This window comes from Balearica regulorum, chromosome Z (genome assembly GCF_011004875.1).
Source record: "Balearica regulorum gibbericeps isolate bBalReg1 chromosome Z, bBalReg1.pri, whole genome shotgun sequence".
NCBI classification, from domain to species: Eukaryota; Metazoa; Chordata; class Aves; order Gruiformes; family Gruidae; genus Balearica; species Balearica regulorum.
The window spans coordinates 67,534,539-67,555,322 of NC_046220.1; the positions used below are offsets into that span (position 1 = coordinate 67,534,539).

The following is a 20,784-nucleotide window of genomic DNA, read 5'->3' on the forward strand; positions in this document are numbered from 1 at the left end:
TGAAACATGTTTCAATGAGATTAGGAAAGTGACTGTCAAATTCTGAGAGGTTTTGACTGTTCGTTACGTAAAAACTAATTTTTCCTCCTTTGTGTAAGATTGGTATAAAAGACAAAAAACCCCCGCTTTTTTATTATGAAGTTCATTAAAAGTGACAAACATATAACATTCAACTTGTAACTAATAATTCTGTTTGAAATAGAATGAGAGGTATGTACATCTGGCTGCCAAGCTTTCAGAAGCAAAAGAACAAGCAAGCATCTCCAAGCAAGACAAAGACAAGCAAGGCCAGAAGGTAGCACAGGAGAAAATAAGAAGAATTCAGCAAGGTAGAACTATGCAAATTACCTGTATTTTATTTTATGGCCTGCGTATTTGTTAGGCAAGTAAGTCTCCGAGTCAGAGTGAATTGATTTCCTCTTTTTTTTTTTATGCCACTGTGTGAATTGCAGGCTTTCCTGAATCTATCCTTTCCATGTGGGTCAAATTCTAGAAAACTTCACTACTTCTGGTTTTGGGTGCTCAATATGAATTAATGTAATTGATCTTTTCTTTTTTAAAGAATAAATGCTCAGCAGTTGGTGGATGTAAGTTATATTCTCTCTGTGACAGAAATGGCAGTACTTGAAGAACATCCAGTATTTAATCCGACTGTGAAGATTTCAAACCAACAACAAAATGAAAAGAAAAAAACTCCCTCACCTCAACCTCAAGAAACCACTTTGAATTTGAGCTTGCTTGAAAAACCCGATGGTGCTGCAAAGGAAGACAAAGGTGTGTTGGAAATGGTTCAGCACAAGCTTGAAGTGTATCACAAATTTCCAATATTAGTTCGTGTTTTTCTAGGCTGTATTGCATTGCTGTGCTGAGTCATTAAGCTCTGATTGTGGGAAAGGCAGGTGGACTACCTCACTGACCAAGCTGACTTTAAAGGATCTGTATTTGTTTTAACGGATTACATTGAAAGCTATTTTTGCCATGCTGTTGTGTCTAAAACTGATTTTTTTTAATTGTAGGGCTAGTTGCTACTTTCATTGTCACCCTCTCATCTTTTTAAACTAGTTTTATTGTAAACCTTCAAACTGTTGCATTCTTTTCTAATAACCAAAATTCAGTGAAAGTTCTTAAATTACTGTGATTAAAGATGGCAAACAATACTGTAATTAATTTCCCATGAGAGTATCTAGCAGGAAAAGCAGGAATTTCTGTCAGGTATCAGTACCAGAATTTCTGAAAAAGATTTGAGAAAATACTGCTTTCTAGTAAAAATACATTTGAAGGAAAGGTTAAAACATTCTTGGCTATCAAAGGAATATAAAATACATTTTAGGAGACTTAAAATGTGTCCTTCTGCTCTTGTAGTGAAAAAGAAAGAACCACTAGATGTAAGAAACTTCGATTATAGTGCTCGAAGCTGGACTGGTAAATCTCCAAAACAATTTTTGATTGACTGGTGCAGGAAGAATTTTCCCAAGAGCCCAAATCCTGCTTTTGAAAAGGTTCCAGTTGGAAAATATTGGAAATGTAGGTATGTATTTAATATAAACTACGTTTTCCTTTTGGTTCATTTAAAAATAAAAATGCTGGCTACTTCTGTCTTGTCCTGTTGGTCCGTATTTATATGAATATAGTGCCTTTTACCCAAACTCCCTGGTTTTTTTGGTGTGTGTGGGGTTTGTTTGGGTTTTTTTGGCCACCAGGGAGGTATTTCACTCTGGATAGCTCTGCAAAAGTAATGCTTAGGCTGGACACTATTGCAAAAATAAGATTCTAGTGAATGATCCCATAAAGGAGGGATTAGTTTTTAATTCTGTACTGCTGAATGAAAGATTCTGAAGCAAACCTGTGAGAAATTTGGACAATTAACTTCTGGTGTTCTCATTCAAAGTAATATATTAAAACATGGGTTTTAAGCATATGAATACTAAAAACCCTTTGGGGATTATTTAAAATAAAGCGGAGGTTAGAAATTTGTATGAAAGCTACAATAAGTTTGTAACCGAAATAGTGATTTTTAAATTTCTTTTAGAAAATGCGTCTATAACATATGGATATAAAGTAGATATGGCATTACACATGGGTAATGCTTCTTGAAGGAACCAAGTAATAGAACCTATCTTCTTGTTCAAGTTAAAAGCTACTAATTTACTGTCCCCGTAAGAATATGAGAAATTTGACTGCTGATCTGACTGGCATATATCTGTTAGAGATGTTTGCATCTCAATAGGTCATTAACTGTTGTCTCAATCTATGCTAAGTAGTTACAAGCACACAAACAAATATTTAGTCCTTCTGCAAAGCAACTAACTGTAATGGTAATCTGTATGTATGTAAATACTTCTGCTTTGAAGAAAATTAAGACATTTGTTAAGATGAAAAATTGTCACAAATTCACTCCTAGAATCTTTCTGCTATTTAATCGAACTTTATCGACTGTTTCTGTTCACAAAATATTGCTGAGTAACATTAAACTTATTTAGCTTAGTTTCTCTATTTGAATTTCACTCTTCTATTTTAAACAAATATTAACAGGTTATGCTATTTATATAGGTAACAAAAATTAAGAGAAATGCTTGTATAAATTTGTCTTTAAGGGTCAGGATTACCAAATCATCAGATGATGTAATGGCAATGTGTCCTACAATCGTAACAGAAGATAGTATGCAAGCACAACATCTAGCTGCTACTTTGGCACTCTATCATTTAACCAAAGGACAAGTAAGATTTTCAACATTATTACTGTTCTTAACCTGGAATCTACCTCTGCACTGTAATATCTGTAGTTAAATTCTAAAAAACGGTTTAATGAAGTGGTTCCCATTGAATTCTTTGTGTGTATTATATTTTCATTTGTTTTTATCTGCAGTCATGCATATGTGTTACAGCATACAGGGAGGAAATTTTTGTATAGTAAAACTTCTTTCAGTGTTGTAAAGAATGTGAGCCAGTTGAAAATAAGAAGTGTATTGTTGACATTTATATTACGGTTTTCATAGTTTCTGTATTTAAAAATAGCTCCCTACTTCATGTTTTGTCATATTTCTTGCCACTTAAGTTCACTTACACATAAAATGTTAGAGATACTACTAAGGAGTATCTAAAGTAATTTTTTTTTTTTTCTTTCTGCTTTTTCCACCTGAAGTCGGTTCATCAGTTACTGCCTCCTACTTACCGAGATGTCTGGCTAGAATGGAGGGATATTGAAAAGAAAAAGGAAGAAGAAAACAAGATAGAAACCAACAAACCTCGTGATAACTTTATTGCTAGATTATTAAACAAACTCAAACAACAACAACAGCTACAATCAGAAAACCAGCCAAAAGCATCTGAGGGTCCTGAAGATTCCTGGGAAAACTTAGTTTCTGATGAGGACTTCAGCAGTCTCTCCCTTGAGACCTCAGACACAGATAATTTGGAACCATCAAGGCTTTTGTTCAAAAAGCTGCAAAGTTCCTCCAGATATCAGAGGCTTCTAAAAGAGAGACAGGAGTTACCTGTGTTTAAGCATAGATACTCGATTGTAGAAACTCTTAAAAAACATCGAGTAGTTGTTGTGGCTGGTGAAACAGGCAGTGGGAAGAGTACCCAGGTGCCCCATTTCTTGTTAGAAGACCTGTTGCTAGATGAAGGATCAAATAAATGTAATATTGTTTGCACACAACCCCGAAGGATCTCAGCAGTGAGTCTAGCAACCAGGGTTTGTGAAGAGCTAGGCTGCGAATCAGGACCAGGAGGAAAAGTAAGATGTGCTGAATTCAATTTTCTAGTCTTGATCAAATACAGCGGGCTGGATTCTTGGTACAAAGTGAAAACATTATTACACAACCAAATAATTGGATGTCATTTTCTCTTAAAAAGGGATTCTTGCTATGTCAGCTGTTTCTTTCCAAATCATCACCTGTGAACCTCTGGGTATCCATATACAATTTCTAAAAATCTTAGGTGGGTGATAAAGAGCAAGAATGTTTCATAATGGGGATGGCCAAACATTGGAGCAGATTGCCCAGAGACTGTGGCATCTCTGTCATTAGGAATGGAGAAAACTCCTCTGAATAAGGCTCTGAGGAATCCAGTCTGGTCTTGAGTGAGGCCATGCTTTGAGAGAAGCCCCTTCCGACATAAGTTATTTTGTTATTTGAAGAAAACCAAAGTTATGTATGTTTTATGATAGTCTATTTGTGCAAAAATATTTTTATTTGAGGACTGTGAAAAACCCTGAAAAGAACACCTGAGTTTACCAGCTCTTTGCTCCTCTGGAGAAACTTAGTTGTAGATTTCAGTGTATTTTCCCTTTTTTTTACAAAAGAAAGTGTGTGTATGAAAAAATAGTGTGGTAGTCATTCACCTTACTATTTAATTAGCAACTTGTGCAGTGTCTGCATCTACCAGTAGTTAAATCTCACTTCATTTTGAATATCTATAGCTTGTGTACTATTTTAAGTTATTCCTACGTTTTTAATATCTTTTTTTTAAAGAATTCCCTGTGTGGATATCAGATTCGTATGGAATCAAGAACAGGAGAAGCCACCAGACTACTGTACTGTACAACAGGTGTCCTGCTTCGGAAACTTCAAGAAGATGGTCTTCTTTCAAGTATATCTCATGTTATTGTAGATGAGGTTATCAGCTCTTTCTATTCTGCAGAAACTATAGTTATTCTGGGCCTTGACTTGTACTAAAGCCTTACTACAAATGTTTTTCTAATTCTAGGTACATGAAAGAAGTGTCCAGTCTGACTTCTTGCTAGTTATTCTGAAGGAGATCTTGCATAAGCGTTCGGATCTGCATCTGATTTTAATGAGTGCTACTGTGGACAGTGAGAAGTTTTCCAGCTATTTTTCACACTGTCCCATTTTAAGGATCTCAGGGAGGAGTTACCCTGTTGAGGTAGGTAAATGTTTGTTTTATTATGCAAGACACTTTGTATGCACGTATACAGCGTTTGCCTGGTGAGTGTCTATAGGAAAAACACTTCTATCACTTTTTGTACAAAAATACACATCTTAAATGTGCGTTTCAAGGACTTGTAACCCTTTTTCATTTGAAAATACGAAATAGCTTCAGTGCTTTCAAGTACAGGGTTGTACTATTTTTTTCTGATGGATTTATTATTGATTAAAATCAGTCCATCAGTGACACTTCAATATATCTTTTTTCTCTATTCAACCTTGGTAGAAAGGAAAGCATTGAAGAATTCCCCCATCCCATGCAACTTTGTCATTACACTCTTATGTGCATTTCTCATGGATGTTGTATGGGCTGTGGTAAAAGTAATGTTAGACATCATGTGGAGAGGCCCATTAACAATCTCATAGCAGCTCTAAGTTTAGGCTTTCAAAAATCCTGAGAAAAGTTAAGTTGAAATTTTCAAGATCTATTGCAGCATTAAAAGAGAAGGGCATGCCCTGTTCAGCTTTGTATTTAAGCTTTAAAAAACAAAAAAGGTGCTGATTAGTTTTTGACATACCTTGTATTTCTTCTGTGAATTTTCACTAAAGATTTTCCATGTTGAAGATGTAATTGAAGCAACTGGCTATGTTCTGGAGAAAGACTCAGAATATTGTCAGAAGTTCTTGGAGGAGGAGGAGGAAGTAACAATAAACGTTACTAGCAAAGGAGGAGGCCTTACAAAGTATCAGGTAAAATAGGCATTTCTAGTTTTGACTTGGAAATTTTGATTATATTTTTTATTTTGTCATTTTAGTTTCTCTTATTATATGTGATTGGATTATATAATATCAAGTATTCTTTCAGTTCATAAAAGATAGACACAATGGCACTCTTACAGTGGAAACCAGATACTTATTAATGCTGCACCCTTATGTTTGTCTCTGCTACTCCTTTATAGCTCGTCTGATTTTGCTGTATTTGACAGTGAGGTCTCTTGTACAGATTTCTAGCTCTAGATCTGTAAGCAGCAGCAGAGGAAAGCATTTAAGGTTTTTTTCTCCCGAAGAATTCTTCTCAGTAGTTAACCTAAGAACAGAAGAGGCAAGGCCTTAGCTGAAAAACTCCCAAGATCCTGCAACTTGGCATGCCTAATGAGATGATTTACATGAGATTATTGTATGGAACTTTTAGGTTTAACAGGCTGTGGTTAATCCTGTTGGTACAGTGACAGGATTACAAAAGACATCTGCAGATGTCTTTTGGATAAAAATTCTTGAAGGGAAGAGTATGTGAATGCCATCTGACTTTAGGCAAATTAGGCTATTCATCTAGACTGTATATATTTTAGGCAGATACCTGTCTGCTCTGACTTGCTCTCTCAAAATGTCTGCAGGACCATTTAGCTTGGTGTGATCAAACACTGGTGCCACATGTTAAAAATATGCTCTCATGGGCTCTGCTGATTGTTGGTTTGGGTTTTTTTAATAGAGTGGTAGTTACACCATACATCACAGCAGCATCTGTTAGTTGAATCTTGAGTGCTCTCCCAAGTGTTCCTCCATCTCTGTGGTTTATTTCTGTTGAGCTTTCAGTGCAGAAAGATATGTGGTGGCAAGCTTCTTTAAGTGCATTGATTAACAATGAAATAATTTACAATAGTGCCACTTAAATACTTGGCATAAGGCTTCTATGTTATCTGTACAATGCTTAAAAACAACTTAGAGGTCTATGTTCTGATAATTCTCCCTTCCTTCCCCTTTTCTTATGCTCTAAAACACTACAGGAGTTGCCACCTAATTCACTCTTAACTTTCATTCCAGTAACATGCAACTCAAATCATGGGTTACAATTTAAAGGTATATCCATTACAATCTCCATTCCTGGTCCCTTTGGGCCAGACCTTCAGGTTTAACATTGCAATGAGCTCTTCCCCTTGCCCCTGCTCCGGCTTGGACTTATCCACAGACTGCAGTCCCATAGGGGTGTACCTGCTTCCAGTGGAGCCTTATCTATGAGCCACAGTGTCTCCAGGGGTACACCTGCTGCCGCACAGACTTATCCACAGCCACAGTCACTTTGAGGTGCACCTGTTCCAGCGTGGGTTTCTCCATGGGCCACAGTGCCTTCAGAGATCCACCTGCTCCAGCATGTCCTCACCCACACTCACTTCAGAAATAAACCTGCCCTGTCATGGGCTCATCTGTGGACACACACTTTGAGGTGCTCCAGCATGACCCCGTGCGCAGCCACTGATGCTTCAAGGTGTACCTGCTGCAGCATGGACTTATCCACAGCCACAGATGCTTCGAGGTGTACCTTCTCCAGCATGGACTTATCCTTGGCTCAGAATCCCTCCAGAGGTGTACCTGCTGCTGCACAGCCATAACCATGACCACAGACACTTTGAAATATAGCTGCTCTGATACGGGCTTATTCCTGGCCATAGATGTTTCAGGGTGTCCTGCTCCCACGTGGGCTCATCCACAGGTCACAGTCCCTTTGACTCAAGTGCACAGAGGAGTTGCAACCCATCCAGTACAGCAGCACAGAAACAGCAGCGGTGCCCTGGCCATCTGCCAGCCCAGGCACATCGCCATTGTTGTTACCAAAATGTTCCCAGGCACAGCACAGTAAGATGATCAGCAGTACAGTGAGCCGCAGAAGCAAAATGTGGCCACTAACGAGCACTAGACTCTGCTATACAGTAGGGCAAGCAAGCCCCTTGGCAAGCACAGGAGCCTGCCAATTCATGGCTAGACAGCAAAACAGCTATAAATTCAATCTAGCACATTCCAGTCAAATCTGTCATTACCTTGAACACTTTGTGGCCCACATTGGGCACTAAAAAAGGCTGTCATGGTTTTACCCCATCTGGCAGCTGAGCCCCTACACAGCCGCTTGCTCACTTCGCCCCATGACGGGATGGGGGAAAGAATCAGAAGAGTGAAAGTGAGAAAAGAGATAAAGACAGTTTAATAGGTAAAACAACAGCTGCACGTGCAAGCAAAACAAAACAAGGAATTCATTCACCACTTCCCATGGGCAGGCAGGTGTTTGGGCATCTCCAGGAAAGCAGGGCTCCATCATGTGTAACGGTGACTTGGGAAAACAAATGCCATTGCTCCGACTGCCCCCTCTTCCTTCCTCTTCCCCAAGCCCCTTATAAGCTGAGCATGATGTCATGGTATGGAATATCCCTTTGGTCAGTTGGGGTCAGCTGTCCCGGCTGTGTCCCCTCCCAACTCCTTGTGCACCCCCAGCCCACTTGCTGGTGGGGTGGTGTGAGGAGCAGAAAAGGCCTTGGCTCTGTGTAAGCACTGCTCAGCAGTGACGAAAACATCCCTGTGTTATCAACACTGTTTTCAGCACAAATCCAAAACATAGCCCCATACCAGCTACTATGAAGAAAATTAATGCTATCTCAGCTGAAACTAGGACAGGTAAACCTAAATTAAGTGAATGACAAATTGACCTTCTGCTTTCTTGCCTTCTTCTGAAACACTGAATTGAATATGATTTTTTTCCTGTTCTTTTTTAGGAGTATGTCCCAATCCAGTCTGGATCTGGTATTGATTTGGCTCCTTACTATGCAAAGTATAGCAGTCGTACACAGCAGGCTATCTTGTATATGAACCCTTACAAGATCAACCTTGAACTTATTTTGGAGTTGCTTGCATACTTAGGTACGGTCTACTTAAGAAGCTTATGTACTTGGGGCTGTCCTTTGGACTTATTTTCCAGTGCTTTCTACTGATAATGAAGTACTTGACTTCATTCTTATATGAAACATCCTAAAAGGCATTTAGTGCAGGGCCCAGAATTAGTTCCTGTTCTCAAGTGAAAATGTTTGCAAATGCATGTTTGTTTTAACTGTGTGCCTGTACTGTAACTTTCCAGACAGAAGTCCCCAGTTCAAGAACATTGAGGGTGCTGTGCTGATCTTTCTACCAGGGCTTGCCCATATCCAACAGCTGTATGATCTCATTTCAACTGACAGAAGATTTAACTTGCGTGACAGGTAATGCAGATATTTTCTATAAAGTTAATAGTTTAACTGAATGAACGTGTTTGTTGGGTTTTAAGGTCTGCTGTTCTTGAAAAGAGAGGTTCGGAGGTACACCTCTGAACTGTTTGTGCTACACTGTACTTCTATCTAAAAATGATACAAGCAAAAATGATAGGTGCTTAGGAATGGTACAGTCATAACTCTTATACTTTTGATTTTATTTTTCAACAAACTCACAAAGCACTTGACTACTACTACTTTTCCACTTTTTGGGGTATGGTAGCCGCTGTGTCTGGGATACAGCGTTCTGTGGCTTACTGTTTGCATGGAAGTGACTACTTCCTGAGAAAATATCCAGAGACCGTAATCTACTAAGAGAAATGGCATAGTGTTGTAGTGCCAGATAGTTTTGAAATTTATTTTGTGGATGACTAAAAGTTAGCAACAGGATGGCATAAAAAGAGTATTTGTAATAAAATTCTAAATATTTTATAAATGGACTGAGATGTCAAAGTCTAGAAGAGAAGGAAAGTACAAATCTCTGTGGCTGTGTCATCTTTGAAGGCCTTTGTCACTCAGGCTGAAAGTTGCATGTGATCATAGTTCTGTGCAAATTTTCAATAATGGTCCTTGTCTTGTAAGCACGATGTAAAGACTCGGGTTCACAGACACCTAGTTCCCGTATTTGCTAGGCTATTGATGTAAGTTAACCTGGAGTTCTACAGTAGTAGTATTTTCCCTGCATTATTATCAAATAGAACAGCCCTATGAACTAAGTGGTGTTATCCTTTCTTGGTCTTGTAATAAAACACTGAAGCAGACTTTCATGTCTAATCATACAAAGTTTTACTCTTTCAAGTGTTCATTCTACTTGCATTCTCCAAACTGTTGTCATTGTTCTGGTCTCATTTTTTTTACTGTATCTTAATTTGATAAGTGTACATTAATTAGTGTAATTTCTTGTTCTAGGCACAGGTTGATAGCTTTGCATTCTGTTCTTTCAACTCAAGATCAAGCAGCGGCATTTACAATACCTCCGCTTGGCATTAGAAAGGTATGATATATTTAGAAAGGCAAAGTTCACCATTGAAAGGAGAAACTTTCTGTCCGTGGAACTCTGATTTGTTTTAAAATCAAATCATACAGAATTACACAAAAACAGTTGTTTCTGGAGTTTTCTCTACTGCAAACAAACAATTCTAATTTGGTGCCCTCTAACAGATACAAGCTAGCATGCTGTGAAAACCCTGCCAGTAATCAGACAAATTTTTATCCAGTATTTTTCTGAGAGCTTCTTTAATTGTTACTTTCCTGTATTTTGACTATTGTTAACCAGTAACTATAGCTTTTATCTAGGAAAATAGTATTTTAAATAGTTGGGCAGTAAGCAATTAAAAATTGACTAATTTTGACAGGTACTAGCTAGTAATTTTGATAGATTATAAAACAAAAAGTGAATGCAAAATTCTCACTTAACTTTTGATTCCTTAGTAATTGGGGAATACTAAGCCATTTTCCAAGTCATGTAGCTTTTAATGCTTTGTCGGATTATTTAAGGAGACCTTTCTGGATGAAAAACTTTAACCAAACTTAGTCTATAACATAGATTAAAAAGATGAAAACTGTTAGACAGGCATTCCATAACTCTTATTTTTGTTATGTTCCTTCTTTTCAGATTGTTTTGGCAACCAATATAGCAGAGACGGGTATTACAATACCAGATGTTGTCTTTGTAATTGATACTGGGAGAACAAAAGAAAATAGGTGAGAGCTCCATTTTGATCGATCATACTGTGATCACTGTAAATATTTGGAGGTTACTACTGCAAGAATTTTGTGGTATCCTTATTAAACTACAGTTCTGGACAAAAAAAATAATGCTGAGCTTATTGAACATTTTGCAGTTTAGGTACAAGTTTGGGATGAATCTTTGGATTTTCAAATGGTGTGAAGCATAACAAAGGGAGTTGTTCATAGATATGGAGACTCATGATTAAGTACTGGTTTAAAAATAAAGTAGATCCTTTTTATACTATCTCAGTTTTTAGAAGTTAATTTGTCTGTTGTAAATGGAGGAGCACTACAGAACGTGTTGGAAGGAACAATTCTGAATTGCCAGGGAGATGAACTAAGTACAATAGCTCCTTCATTTTACAATTTTTACATTTTCATTAGTGACTTGTGTCCAAGGTTCTAGGATAAACAATTTCCCCCAGGTATGCTTAATTTTCCAAACTAAATATAACATTTTCAAAGACATACTATTGACATACGTTATCAATACGCTGGTATTTAAGTATACACCAAAATTTTAATTCTGAAATCTGAATGGGCACTTGCTTTACAATTTTTAAGGTATCACGAAAGTAGTCAGATGAGCTCCCTGGAGGAGACCTTTGTTAGTAAAGCTAGTGCTCTGCAGCGACAAGGAAGAGCTGGGCGTGTTAGGGATGGATTCTGCTTCCGAATGTACACAAGAGACAGGTACTGTAAACTTCGTTAACGAGATTCGTGAATTGCGTGAATGTCTTTGAAATAAATATATTTTGAAAAAGATTCATAATTAAAGGAGAAGTACAGCACCAAGGAACTATAGATCAGTTTTTAACGTCTACTGCCCTGCATCAAATATACACAAACCTTACCTCCTGAACTCCGAATTTTTTTGTCAGACAAATCTGTAGGTTTCTGAAGTGGTATATCTATGGATAAGAGATGGGGAAAATATAAATTCTACAGCACTGCAGAATTAATTTCTGTTACTGCAGTGGAATAACCTTTTTCCTGCTTGTCTGAAAGTCTGAAGCAATTTTCAGCTGAGAAACAGTTATGGTAAAAGTATTTTGAAATAACCAAAGAAATGTGCATTTTAGGCATATGCAAGACTTTCAGTTTGAGAGCTATGTATTTTAAGAATTTGTTTTGAAAATCCGGGTCTTACTGCCTTTCCCTCTGTTTCACTAAAACTCTTGCTTTCCAAGCTACCCCCCACACCTTAATTCAAAGGATGAACAGTTTACCCATGCATTAAAGCACATGCCACTCCCCGCCCCTTGTCCCTCTAAAGAACATCTGCGAAGAATGAGCATGTGAAATGTGAGTTTATAAGTTGAATTCAAAGATTAAATTGAATATCTGTGATTCTATGTTTTTATGGTATTGCAGGTTTGAAAGTTTCATGGAATATTCTGTTCCAGAAATATTGCGTGTGCCTTTGGAGGAATTATGCCTTCATATTATGGTATGGTTTTGGGTTTACAATTACTGACCTTGTTGGCTAAAAAGGTTTGCTAGGACAGCCCTAATCCAGTGTAGTTAGTGGGGCTTCTCCCACCAGGGCAGGGGGGAACCCCGTACCTGTGTGTTGGAAAATCCAGAGCATGCTGTTGAGTGAGAATAGCGTACTGTACTATTCCAGTCTACCTCAGAGTGACAATTCAAACTTAGTTAAATAGCCTTCAGACTGATTTCTGCTTAAGGAAGCAATTCCATTCCCTCTCTCCCCATCCTAAGTGAGTAGGATATGCACAGGAAAACTGGCAACCTGGCGAATTAGTGCCAGGCTGAACTGTATCTCATCAGGTCTGAGAGTCTGCTGCTCATGTGTCGCTATTGTTAACAAGCTTCTCTCATCAGTGGTTGTTCCATACATGGTGCTTCTAAACAGTAAAGTTTCATTAACCTAATGTGGGACACATCTGTGTTCTGGGAACCAAGAGGCAGGTTTAGAGGGGAGGGAATGTGGGCTTTTGATTGCAAGAACAGCTTTTCAGTTTCCTTTGTGACTACTATAAAAGGTTGTTATAATAATTTTTATATTGAAATATATGCACATTTACTTCACAGAAATGCAATCTTGGCTCTCCTGAAGATTTCCTTTCCAGAGCATTAGACCCACCACAGCAGCAAGTAATTGGTAATGCGATGAACCTCTTGAGGAAGATTGGGGCTTGTCTGTTAAATGAGCCCAAGCTGACTCCATTGGGCCAGCACCTTGCAGCCCTTCCTGTCAATGTAAAGATTGGCAAAATGCTTATATTTGGTGCTATATTTGGCTGCTTGGATTCTGTGGTGAGTTAAAAAAAAAAATTAAGTTAAAAAACAAAAGTATAGAAATGGTCAACTCTTTACAATTGTATTGGGTTTGCATGGCAAGATTTTGGTAGCAGATGGGCTACAGAGGTGGCTTCTGTGAGAAACTGCTGTAAGCTTCCCCTATGTCCGATAGAGCCCATGCCTATCTAATTTCTTGCAACATGGTAATTTGAAAGGATGATGCAAGAAATGAAAATGTTATTTTAAGGTGAGGGCATCTGGACATCAGGGAGGGGAACAATCTAAGTGTTCTTTACAGTTGGACTCCATGATCTTAAAGGTCTTTTCCAACCTAAATGATACTATGATTCTAAACTTCTAGGTACTGTTCACAAGGGGATAATCAGACTAGGTCCTCAGTTCTGTCACGATCCCAGGGAGTATGACACTTATAGAAAAAACCCTCTTACATGAGGGTTAGACCAGTCTGGAGTACCCCACAGTCTGTGGGCTAAGAACATGCTGTTATAAAATTATTGCAAATTAATTGATGTGGTAACTTATTATATGAAGAGTGCGGCATAGTTTACACTTTCATTTAATTTACTGCAAATTAGGATGAAGCATGGGTATGTTAGTTGCTGAAAACTGAAAGTTAAAATTCTTTGTTCTCTCACTATCTCCTGTTAATGTGGTATAATCTAAAGGAGTTGTTTAATCTGACATTCACTGCATCATATCAGGTATTAGTCTGTCATTTGACAAACCATTTCATGTGAGGTTAATTTTTTTTTAATCAGTCTATATAAGGCACTATGTAAGCAATGTCTTTAATATAAAGCTGCTGAGTTCTGAATTTTAGGCAGGAAAATTCTGGTGGTAAGTTTTCCTTGAGATTTAGTAGAAGATAAAGTATCATTAAATATTACTGTAAAAGAAAATTTAAATCTACTTGTATGATAAACCTGTAAACTTATAATAAAATACTCCTAAGTGATGTGTACTTCACTAATTGCAGGCAACTCTGGCTGCTGTTATGACAGAAAAATCCCCATTTACTACACCAATTGGTCGAAAAGATGAAGCAGATCTTGCAAAATCATCTCTAGCAATGGCAGTTTCAGACCATATAACAATCTACAATGCTTATCTGGGGTAAATAATTCTCCTGTGCTTTCAGCTAGATGCAGATAAAACTTAAGTAATGTAGTTCTGTAAAGAATCCTTAGTAAGTATCTTCTTGTGATTTGCTTGCACCTGAAGTTTTTCTCTTCATAATAACAGTAGATTGCCAAATACTGTAACGCAAAAGGATAGCTTGCTTACTACTCCTTTTCACTATGTGTGCACACATACAGAGATGTACTGTGTCTGTTTATCCTAGTGGTTAAAGTATTTTGTTTGCTGTTTGCAATATGCTGACCTGAATATTTTGTATCTGAAGAAGTACAAACGTATATATTATAAAAATTACATCCTTTTTTTTTCTTTATAGGGTATTATTACTAAGTCTCAAAAAACACACCTGAATCTTGGTTCAGCTGTCAAGACAGACAGAAATATGTAATTTTTGAGAGTAAATTAGCTTATATTTTTGTTAATTTATGTTACAGGCATGTTCTCTGGAGTGCTCTTAGACCAGCAGCATTCATCGTTATTAATGCCACTTATTTCTAGTTTCAAGTGGAGAATGCTGACCAAAACACAGTATTGCCTTTTAACTTACTACCACTTTTGTATTGTTATATTCTTGATGTGATTCTTTTTGCTGTAGTAAGACAGGATTTTTTCCTTAGGTGGAAAAGGGCTCGACAAGAAGGGGGGTATCGTGCTGAAATGACTTACTGCAGAAGAAATTTCCTTAACAGAACTTCACTGTTAACTCTAGAGGTAAGCCAAATAATTATGTTCTGCACTCAATAGTGTTTTGTTAAAATTTCCCTCTCAAAATGTCATGTACTTTTAAAGAGGTGATATATCGCTACTTAGACCAGACAAAAACAAGTGAAATGCAAAGAACTGATGAAATGCACACCCTCAATCAGGGTAACTGTGTCTGCATTTGAGTTTTGATATGCACGCTTTGCTGGTATGCATCTTTGCAGTCACTGCCATTGGAGAAGCTAGTCCTTACTTCCAACAGAGAATCAAAACATATGAATCAAACTACTAAGATTGTGTTATTCTTGATATTGAAGAACAGGTCTGTTAGTAGTTAGTTTGAAAGATGAGTGTGGTGGGTTGACCCTGGCTGAGGGCCAGGTGCCCACCAGAGCCGCTCTATCACTCCCCTCTTTCATTAGACAGGGGAGAAAAGGTACAATGAAAAAAAACTTACGGATCGAGATAAGGACAGGGAGAGATCATTCTCTAATTATCATCACGAGCAAAACAGATGGAACTTAGAGAGGGAGTTCATCTAATTTATTACTAGGCAAAACAGAGTAGAGTAATGAGAAATAAAACCAAATCTTAAAAACACCTCCCCCCACCCCTCCCATCTTCCCGGGCTCAACTTCACTCCCGGGTTCAACCTCCGCCCCCCCCAGCGGCACAGGGGGACAGGGAGTGGGGGTTACGGTCAGTTCCTCACGCGGTGTTTCTGCCGCTTCTTCATCCTCAGGGGGAGGACTCATTGTTCCCCCGCTCCAGCATGGGGTCCCTCTCACGGGAGACAGTCCTTCACGGCCTTCTCCAACGTGAGTCTCCTCCACGGGGTGCAGACCTTCAGGAGCAAACTGCTCCAGCGTGGGTCCCCCACGGGGTCACAAGTCCTGTCAGCAAACCTGCTCTGGCGTGGGCTCCTCTCTCCACGGATCCACAGGTCCTGCCAGGAGCTTGCTCCAGCGCGGGCTTCCCACGGGGCCACAGCCTCCTTCAGGTGTCTCCACCTGCTCCGGCGTGGGGTCCTCCACGGGCTGCAGGTGGAATCGCTACACCCCCTCATCCTCCCTCCATGGGCTGCAGGGGGACAGCCTGCTTCACCATGGTCTTCACCACGGGCTGCAGGGGAATCTTGCTCCGGTGCCTGGAGCACCTCCTCCCCCTCCTTCTGCACTGACCTGGGTGTCTGCAGATGTTCTTACATCTTCTCACTCCTCTCTCTGGCTGCAAAAGCCCTCTCTCACTGTTTTTCTCTTTCTTAAATATGTTATCACAGAGGCGCTGATTGGCTTGGCCTTGGCCAGCGGCGGGTCCGTCTTGGAGCCGGCTGGCATTGGCTCTATCAGACACAGGGGAAGCTTCTAGCAGCTTCTCACAGAAGCCACCCCTGTAGCCCCCCCGCTACCAAAACCTTGCCACGCAAAACCAACACAATGAGCCACAAACTTATATAAATGGCTTTTTATTCGCAGTGAAAAAATGTTTTAATTGGTCTTTCCTATTTAAGTTTGGGTGACTGAGCTCTCCTAAGCAGAAGTGGATCTTTGATGCAAATGTATCTTTTTATTTAGGTGAGAGATTTAGTGTTTGCACTGTATATAGTGCACCATATATCTAATTCTATATTCCAGATAATGTTTTTCTCATAGAAACAGCCAGTATTCCAAAGTGGTTGCAGAAAATACAAGTGTTTTTCTAGTAAAAGATCTTTCTCTGGAGAGCATGAATATTTGGCATGGAGTGTCATTGCTTGCTGATGTGGTGGAGTATGTACCTCTTTTAATTGTTTTACTATTATCTTACCAATTTCAGGATGTGAAGCAGGAACTCGTAAGGGTGGTCAGAGCAGCAGGGTTCACAGCACCTGCAATGCAATGTGGATGGGATGGAAATGGAGCCACACAATCCCTTTCTCTCCATGAAATAGCTCTTCTTAAAGCTGTGTTGACTGCAGGGCTGTATGACAACGTAGGAAAAATAATATATACAAAGTCTGTCGATATTACAGAGAAACTGGCTTGTATGGTAGAAACTGCCCAGGGTAAAGCACAAGTGCATCCCTCTTCTGTAAATAGAGACTTACAGACATATGGCTGGCTCCTTTACCAGGAGAAGGTAAGTGAAAATAGTGAACGTAGCTGATAGAGGCATAACTCCACCTTTACACAAACTAATATTAAATAACATAGACCAGTGTAAAGTGTATCTGAATGTCTTTTTCATCTTAAGAGTCTTTAGTATCTAGTGATCCTAAAGTCCATAAAAATGAGTCAATTGAGTGCTGAAGAAAAAGAAGTTAAGGCTGAACATCATGTACAAATCTGTACGTGGTGAAACTGGTAGCTATAAATGAAAGTACCTTAAATGAAAGTACTATAAATGTACTATACTATATTTTACTACTATAAAAAGTAGCTATAAATAAAAGTACTGTCTGTCATTTAACTTAATAGTATCATTGACTTTTTTAATACAGTGCTGTTGATTTTAATGTGATCACTTCAAGCAGTAATATGTGCTAGTAACACTTCAAAGTGTGCTTTTCTTTTTTAGTGTTCTAAGCAGACTCTAAGGTTTTAAAACTTCATACAGGCCTTGCATATTCCAAATAATAACTTAAAATGAAATAGCTAGTTCTATAATTGACTACTGAACTTCCTAAGTGAATGGCTTTTTTTTTTTTGACCTGTCTCTTTCTTTCCCCTCACAACTGAAAATTTTGCCAGCTGTTTGCTAAATTCAAGTGTTTGTATTTAGTTACACTTCCCATACAACAAAACCTTGACAGTAGTTGCTTAATGGCCAACTTTACTGTAGAGAAGCAGGAAATTACATTAGACTTCTTAATGCCTATGAAGTGATAGGGTTTTTTTGAGAGCTCAAAGTATTTCCCTACCTTGTAGTTGAAGGGCAAGACAGCAGCTAAGGTACATAAGTGATTCTCTGAACAGTGGAACAAACAAAGCCTGCACTGCTGTGTGGAGAGGCACTCTTTTTGTTTCCTTTCCTCCCATGACAACTGCTTCCCATCTCATTCTATCTTTGTGAGGCTCCAAAGCCAGAAGTAATACATGCTGAGTCCCTTAGTTTACTCTGTGGATGTGTCTACACATGTGCCCACGTGTATGCATGTGCATATGTGGATATAGATAGATAGACAAACCACACGCTCTTAAGAAGAATGCGTAACGGAAGAGTTTTACTTGCCTTTTATTTCAGTAGGCTTATTAATTTTGATGTCTCTTCTCTGAACAGCACTAGGCTAACATCTTTCTGTGTGAATTTTAACAAGAAAATGGTGGCTTTAGCTAACTTCCTGGTACTGTATAAGCCTGTTACTTAGAGGTGATGTATTTTATGTGGTCTAGGGCAGACAAATTGCCATTGGTTGTTCTGTGTACAATGACTTGTGTTGATTGGATCTTAAAAGGAAAAAAGTTGGTTTTTTTGCTTTTAAAAGTAGCAATCAAATTTGGTGTTACAAACTTTTTGTGGTTTGGGTTTTTTTGTTAATGTTTTAAATGATTGTGTTTGTTTATGTGCAGGTCAGGTACACTAAGGTGTATTTGAGAGAGACTACTTTAATATCCCCCTTTCCCATTTTGCTTTTTGGTGGGGATATAGAAGTCCAGCATCGGGAGCGTCTCCTGACGGTTGATGGCTGGATCCATTTTCAGGTGTGTTGGAATGATAACTACCTTTTGTGGTTCCATGGGTTCTTGTATTACACAGTTGATATACAAGTTTAATTCAGAACGTGTGGGATGAAGACGAGGGAAGAAGGAAGGAGCAAATTAAAGGACAGATGGGTAAATTTATATACATGTAATAAAATCTTAGGAAATTGCACTCAAAAGAATAGGCTTGTAATATGCAGCTTGTAACAAATCAGTTTCCTCTCTCTTCATGAAGAAAGCTGCTGTTTTTTCAGAAAAAGTATTGGATATAGACTAAACCTTGTTTTATAGAGCTGGTACTGAAAGCAGATAAGTGTGCTATTTTATATTACCCTTTCCTACAATCTTATAATCATGGCAGTACACATATATCTTTAAAATACTATTTATTTTGCTTTATAGCCCAAACAGAATTATTTGGAAAAGGAAAAAATACAAATGGAAAATTACTTGTTTGCTTGGGATGTTTGGGGTTTTTTGTTTGGCTTTTTTTGTTTCCAGGTAAAAAAGTTACATTTGGGAATGAGAAAACTGAGTGCACTTTCTCCGCATATTTTTGCAGACAAAATTAAAACAAGTAACATGCCAGAATCATCTGTAAATTCTCTTAAATGGCAAACATTGGCTTTTGCTAGCCTGCCAACTACTTGGCTACCTTTTTCTGTGCTCCTGTGGGCCTTGTGTTACACTCAAGGAAGACTATAAGCTACAAAATATTTTAGTTTTTTTGCAATCTGCTTATGCAAGCAAGCAACTATCTGATTGAGTTCACTGGTTATCATGAATATGGAATTTTAAAAAAACAGCTCCTTTGTGGGCTTTTTTGAGATTTTTTTTTTTTTATGGTCTCTGGATGGCTACAGGTTGTGTGATCGCTAGGCCAATTACATCTTGTAGTGCATTTCAGAATTTCTATTTTTATACTGAGATGCTAAGCAGAATATGTTGCATTTTGTACTTTTTCCATGATAGTTACTTATTGTACCACAGGTGGTATATAATGAAAGAAAGACTGGAATAGGGAGGGATTAAACGAAAGATTGCTGGAAAAGGCTTCAGCTTTAGATATCCAAATTCCTAGCAAGATTTAGGAGAGGTTTGTAATTGCTTTCTCAAGAGACCTCCTGAGAGGGAAATGTGTAGATATTTTAATTCAAGTATAAATTAATTTTTACTTTTATACCTTGGGGAAAAAAGCAATTAGAGTAAGCAGGATATTGGTAAATTAATAATTTCACGATATGCCAGTTGTTCCTGATATGTGTGGGAACATACTCTGAGTTATCCTCCTGAGCTGCTGTTCTTTAGTCTGTGAAGCTACAAACAACAGGATCTTTGAAGATAAGAAGGCATACTGTAAGCCCAGTCTTTTAATGAGTACACTATCCATATACTTAAAATTATGTATATGCATCATCTTTGCAAAAATCTTGTTACAAATTTCTGTTTATATGTAAGGTAATCTTTTAATTTATATTGTTCTACAAAAAGTCTGAGTAATGCAAATGTTTTCTCTGTTTTTAGGCTCCCGTAAAGATAGCGGTAATTTTCAAACAACTGAGAGTTCTCATTGAGTCTGTTTTGAAGAAGAAGCTTGAGAATCCCAAAATGTCACTAGAAGGTAACTATATTGCTGACACTGCTATTTATTGAATGGACCTTGTGGCAAATCTAAGGAAGCATTAGTACACTGCATCCTCACCCAGTAGTGTTAGTATGACTTCAATATGATTCCATTCTCTTGAGAGACATCTAAAAAGTCATTACTAATCCTACATATATTATGTGGCTCACTCTAAAGGTATGAAGATCTGCACAACTTCTGTTCTAAAGATTTCCCTGATAAAAACATTCAGGGTAGTGGTAGGTAGTAATGGTGAGGTATGCATCTCAAAACAGAAGTAAGATTGTGTGTGATGAACCTCAGGCATGGATGGATTTTAAGTGTTACGCAAGGTGTCTTGCAATTTAGGTTAATGATGGGGAACTGCATTTTGGCCCCCAAAGTAAGGGATAGAGAAGCACAATTTAAGCTTTGAACACTGTATGTTCAGAAGAATATTGTAGGTGGGGAGGAAGAGAGGGAGTTCCTGTATACTAATGTATCTGTACATCACTGTTGTAGTCTGTTTTGTGACATACTGAAATGGCCACAATGAGCTCGTTGAGTAATTCTATAAACTTTCTAATGATGTATTATAGACATACTGTTTGCCCTTTTTGCTCCACAAATGGGTATTGCTTGTCTTGCTTTAGAGTCTGGCATAGTGTAAAACATGAAGATTTTAAGTT

General features: G+C 38.2%; 1 protein-coding gene across 2 annotated transcripts in view; it reads left to right on the forward strand.

Annotated features, from left to right (window-relative positions):
• DHX29 (DExH-box helicase 29) overlaps positions 1–20,784 on the forward strand; it is a 28,419-nt gene that overhangs the window by 5,290 nt on the left and 2,345 nt on the right. Inside the window, exons 7-26 of one of the 2 annotated variants that reach the window (XM_075739569.1) lie at positions 203–329; positions 613–774; positions 1,363–1,528; positions 2,595–2,718; positions 3,143–3,739; positions 4,476–4,619; positions 4,711–4,887; positions 5,499–5,639; positions 8,429–8,573; positions 8,788–8,908; positions 9,866–9,950; positions 10,572–10,660; positions 11,252–11,380; positions 12,062–12,137; positions 12,743–12,967; positions 13,950–14,086; positions 14,728–14,821; positions 16,628–16,930; positions 18,361–18,492; positions 20,017–20,113. In XM_075739569.1, coding sequence (XP_075595684.1) covers positions 203–329; positions 613–774; positions 1,363–1,528; positions 2,595–2,718; positions 3,143–3,739; positions 4,476–4,619; positions 4,711–4,887; positions 5,499–5,639; positions 8,429–8,573; positions 8,788–8,908; positions 9,866–9,950; positions 10,572–10,660; positions 11,252–11,380; positions 12,062–12,137; positions 12,743–12,967; positions 13,950–14,086; positions 14,728–14,821; positions 16,628–16,930; positions 18,361–18,492; positions 20,017–20,113 — 3,271 coding nt within the window. Of the gene's footprint in view, positions 1–202; positions 330–612; positions 775–1,362; positions 1,529–2,594; positions 2,719–3,142; positions 3,740–4,475; positions 4,620–4,710; positions 4,888–5,498; positions 5,640–8,428; positions 8,574–8,787; positions 8,909–9,865; positions 9,951–10,571; positions 10,661–11,251; positions 11,381–12,061; positions 12,138–12,742; positions 12,968–13,949; positions 14,087–14,727; positions 14,822–16,627; positions 16,931–18,360; positions 18,493–20,016; positions 20,114–20,784 lie in introns of those variants that run through there. The other variant, XM_075739570.1, reaches the window with a different exon arrangement.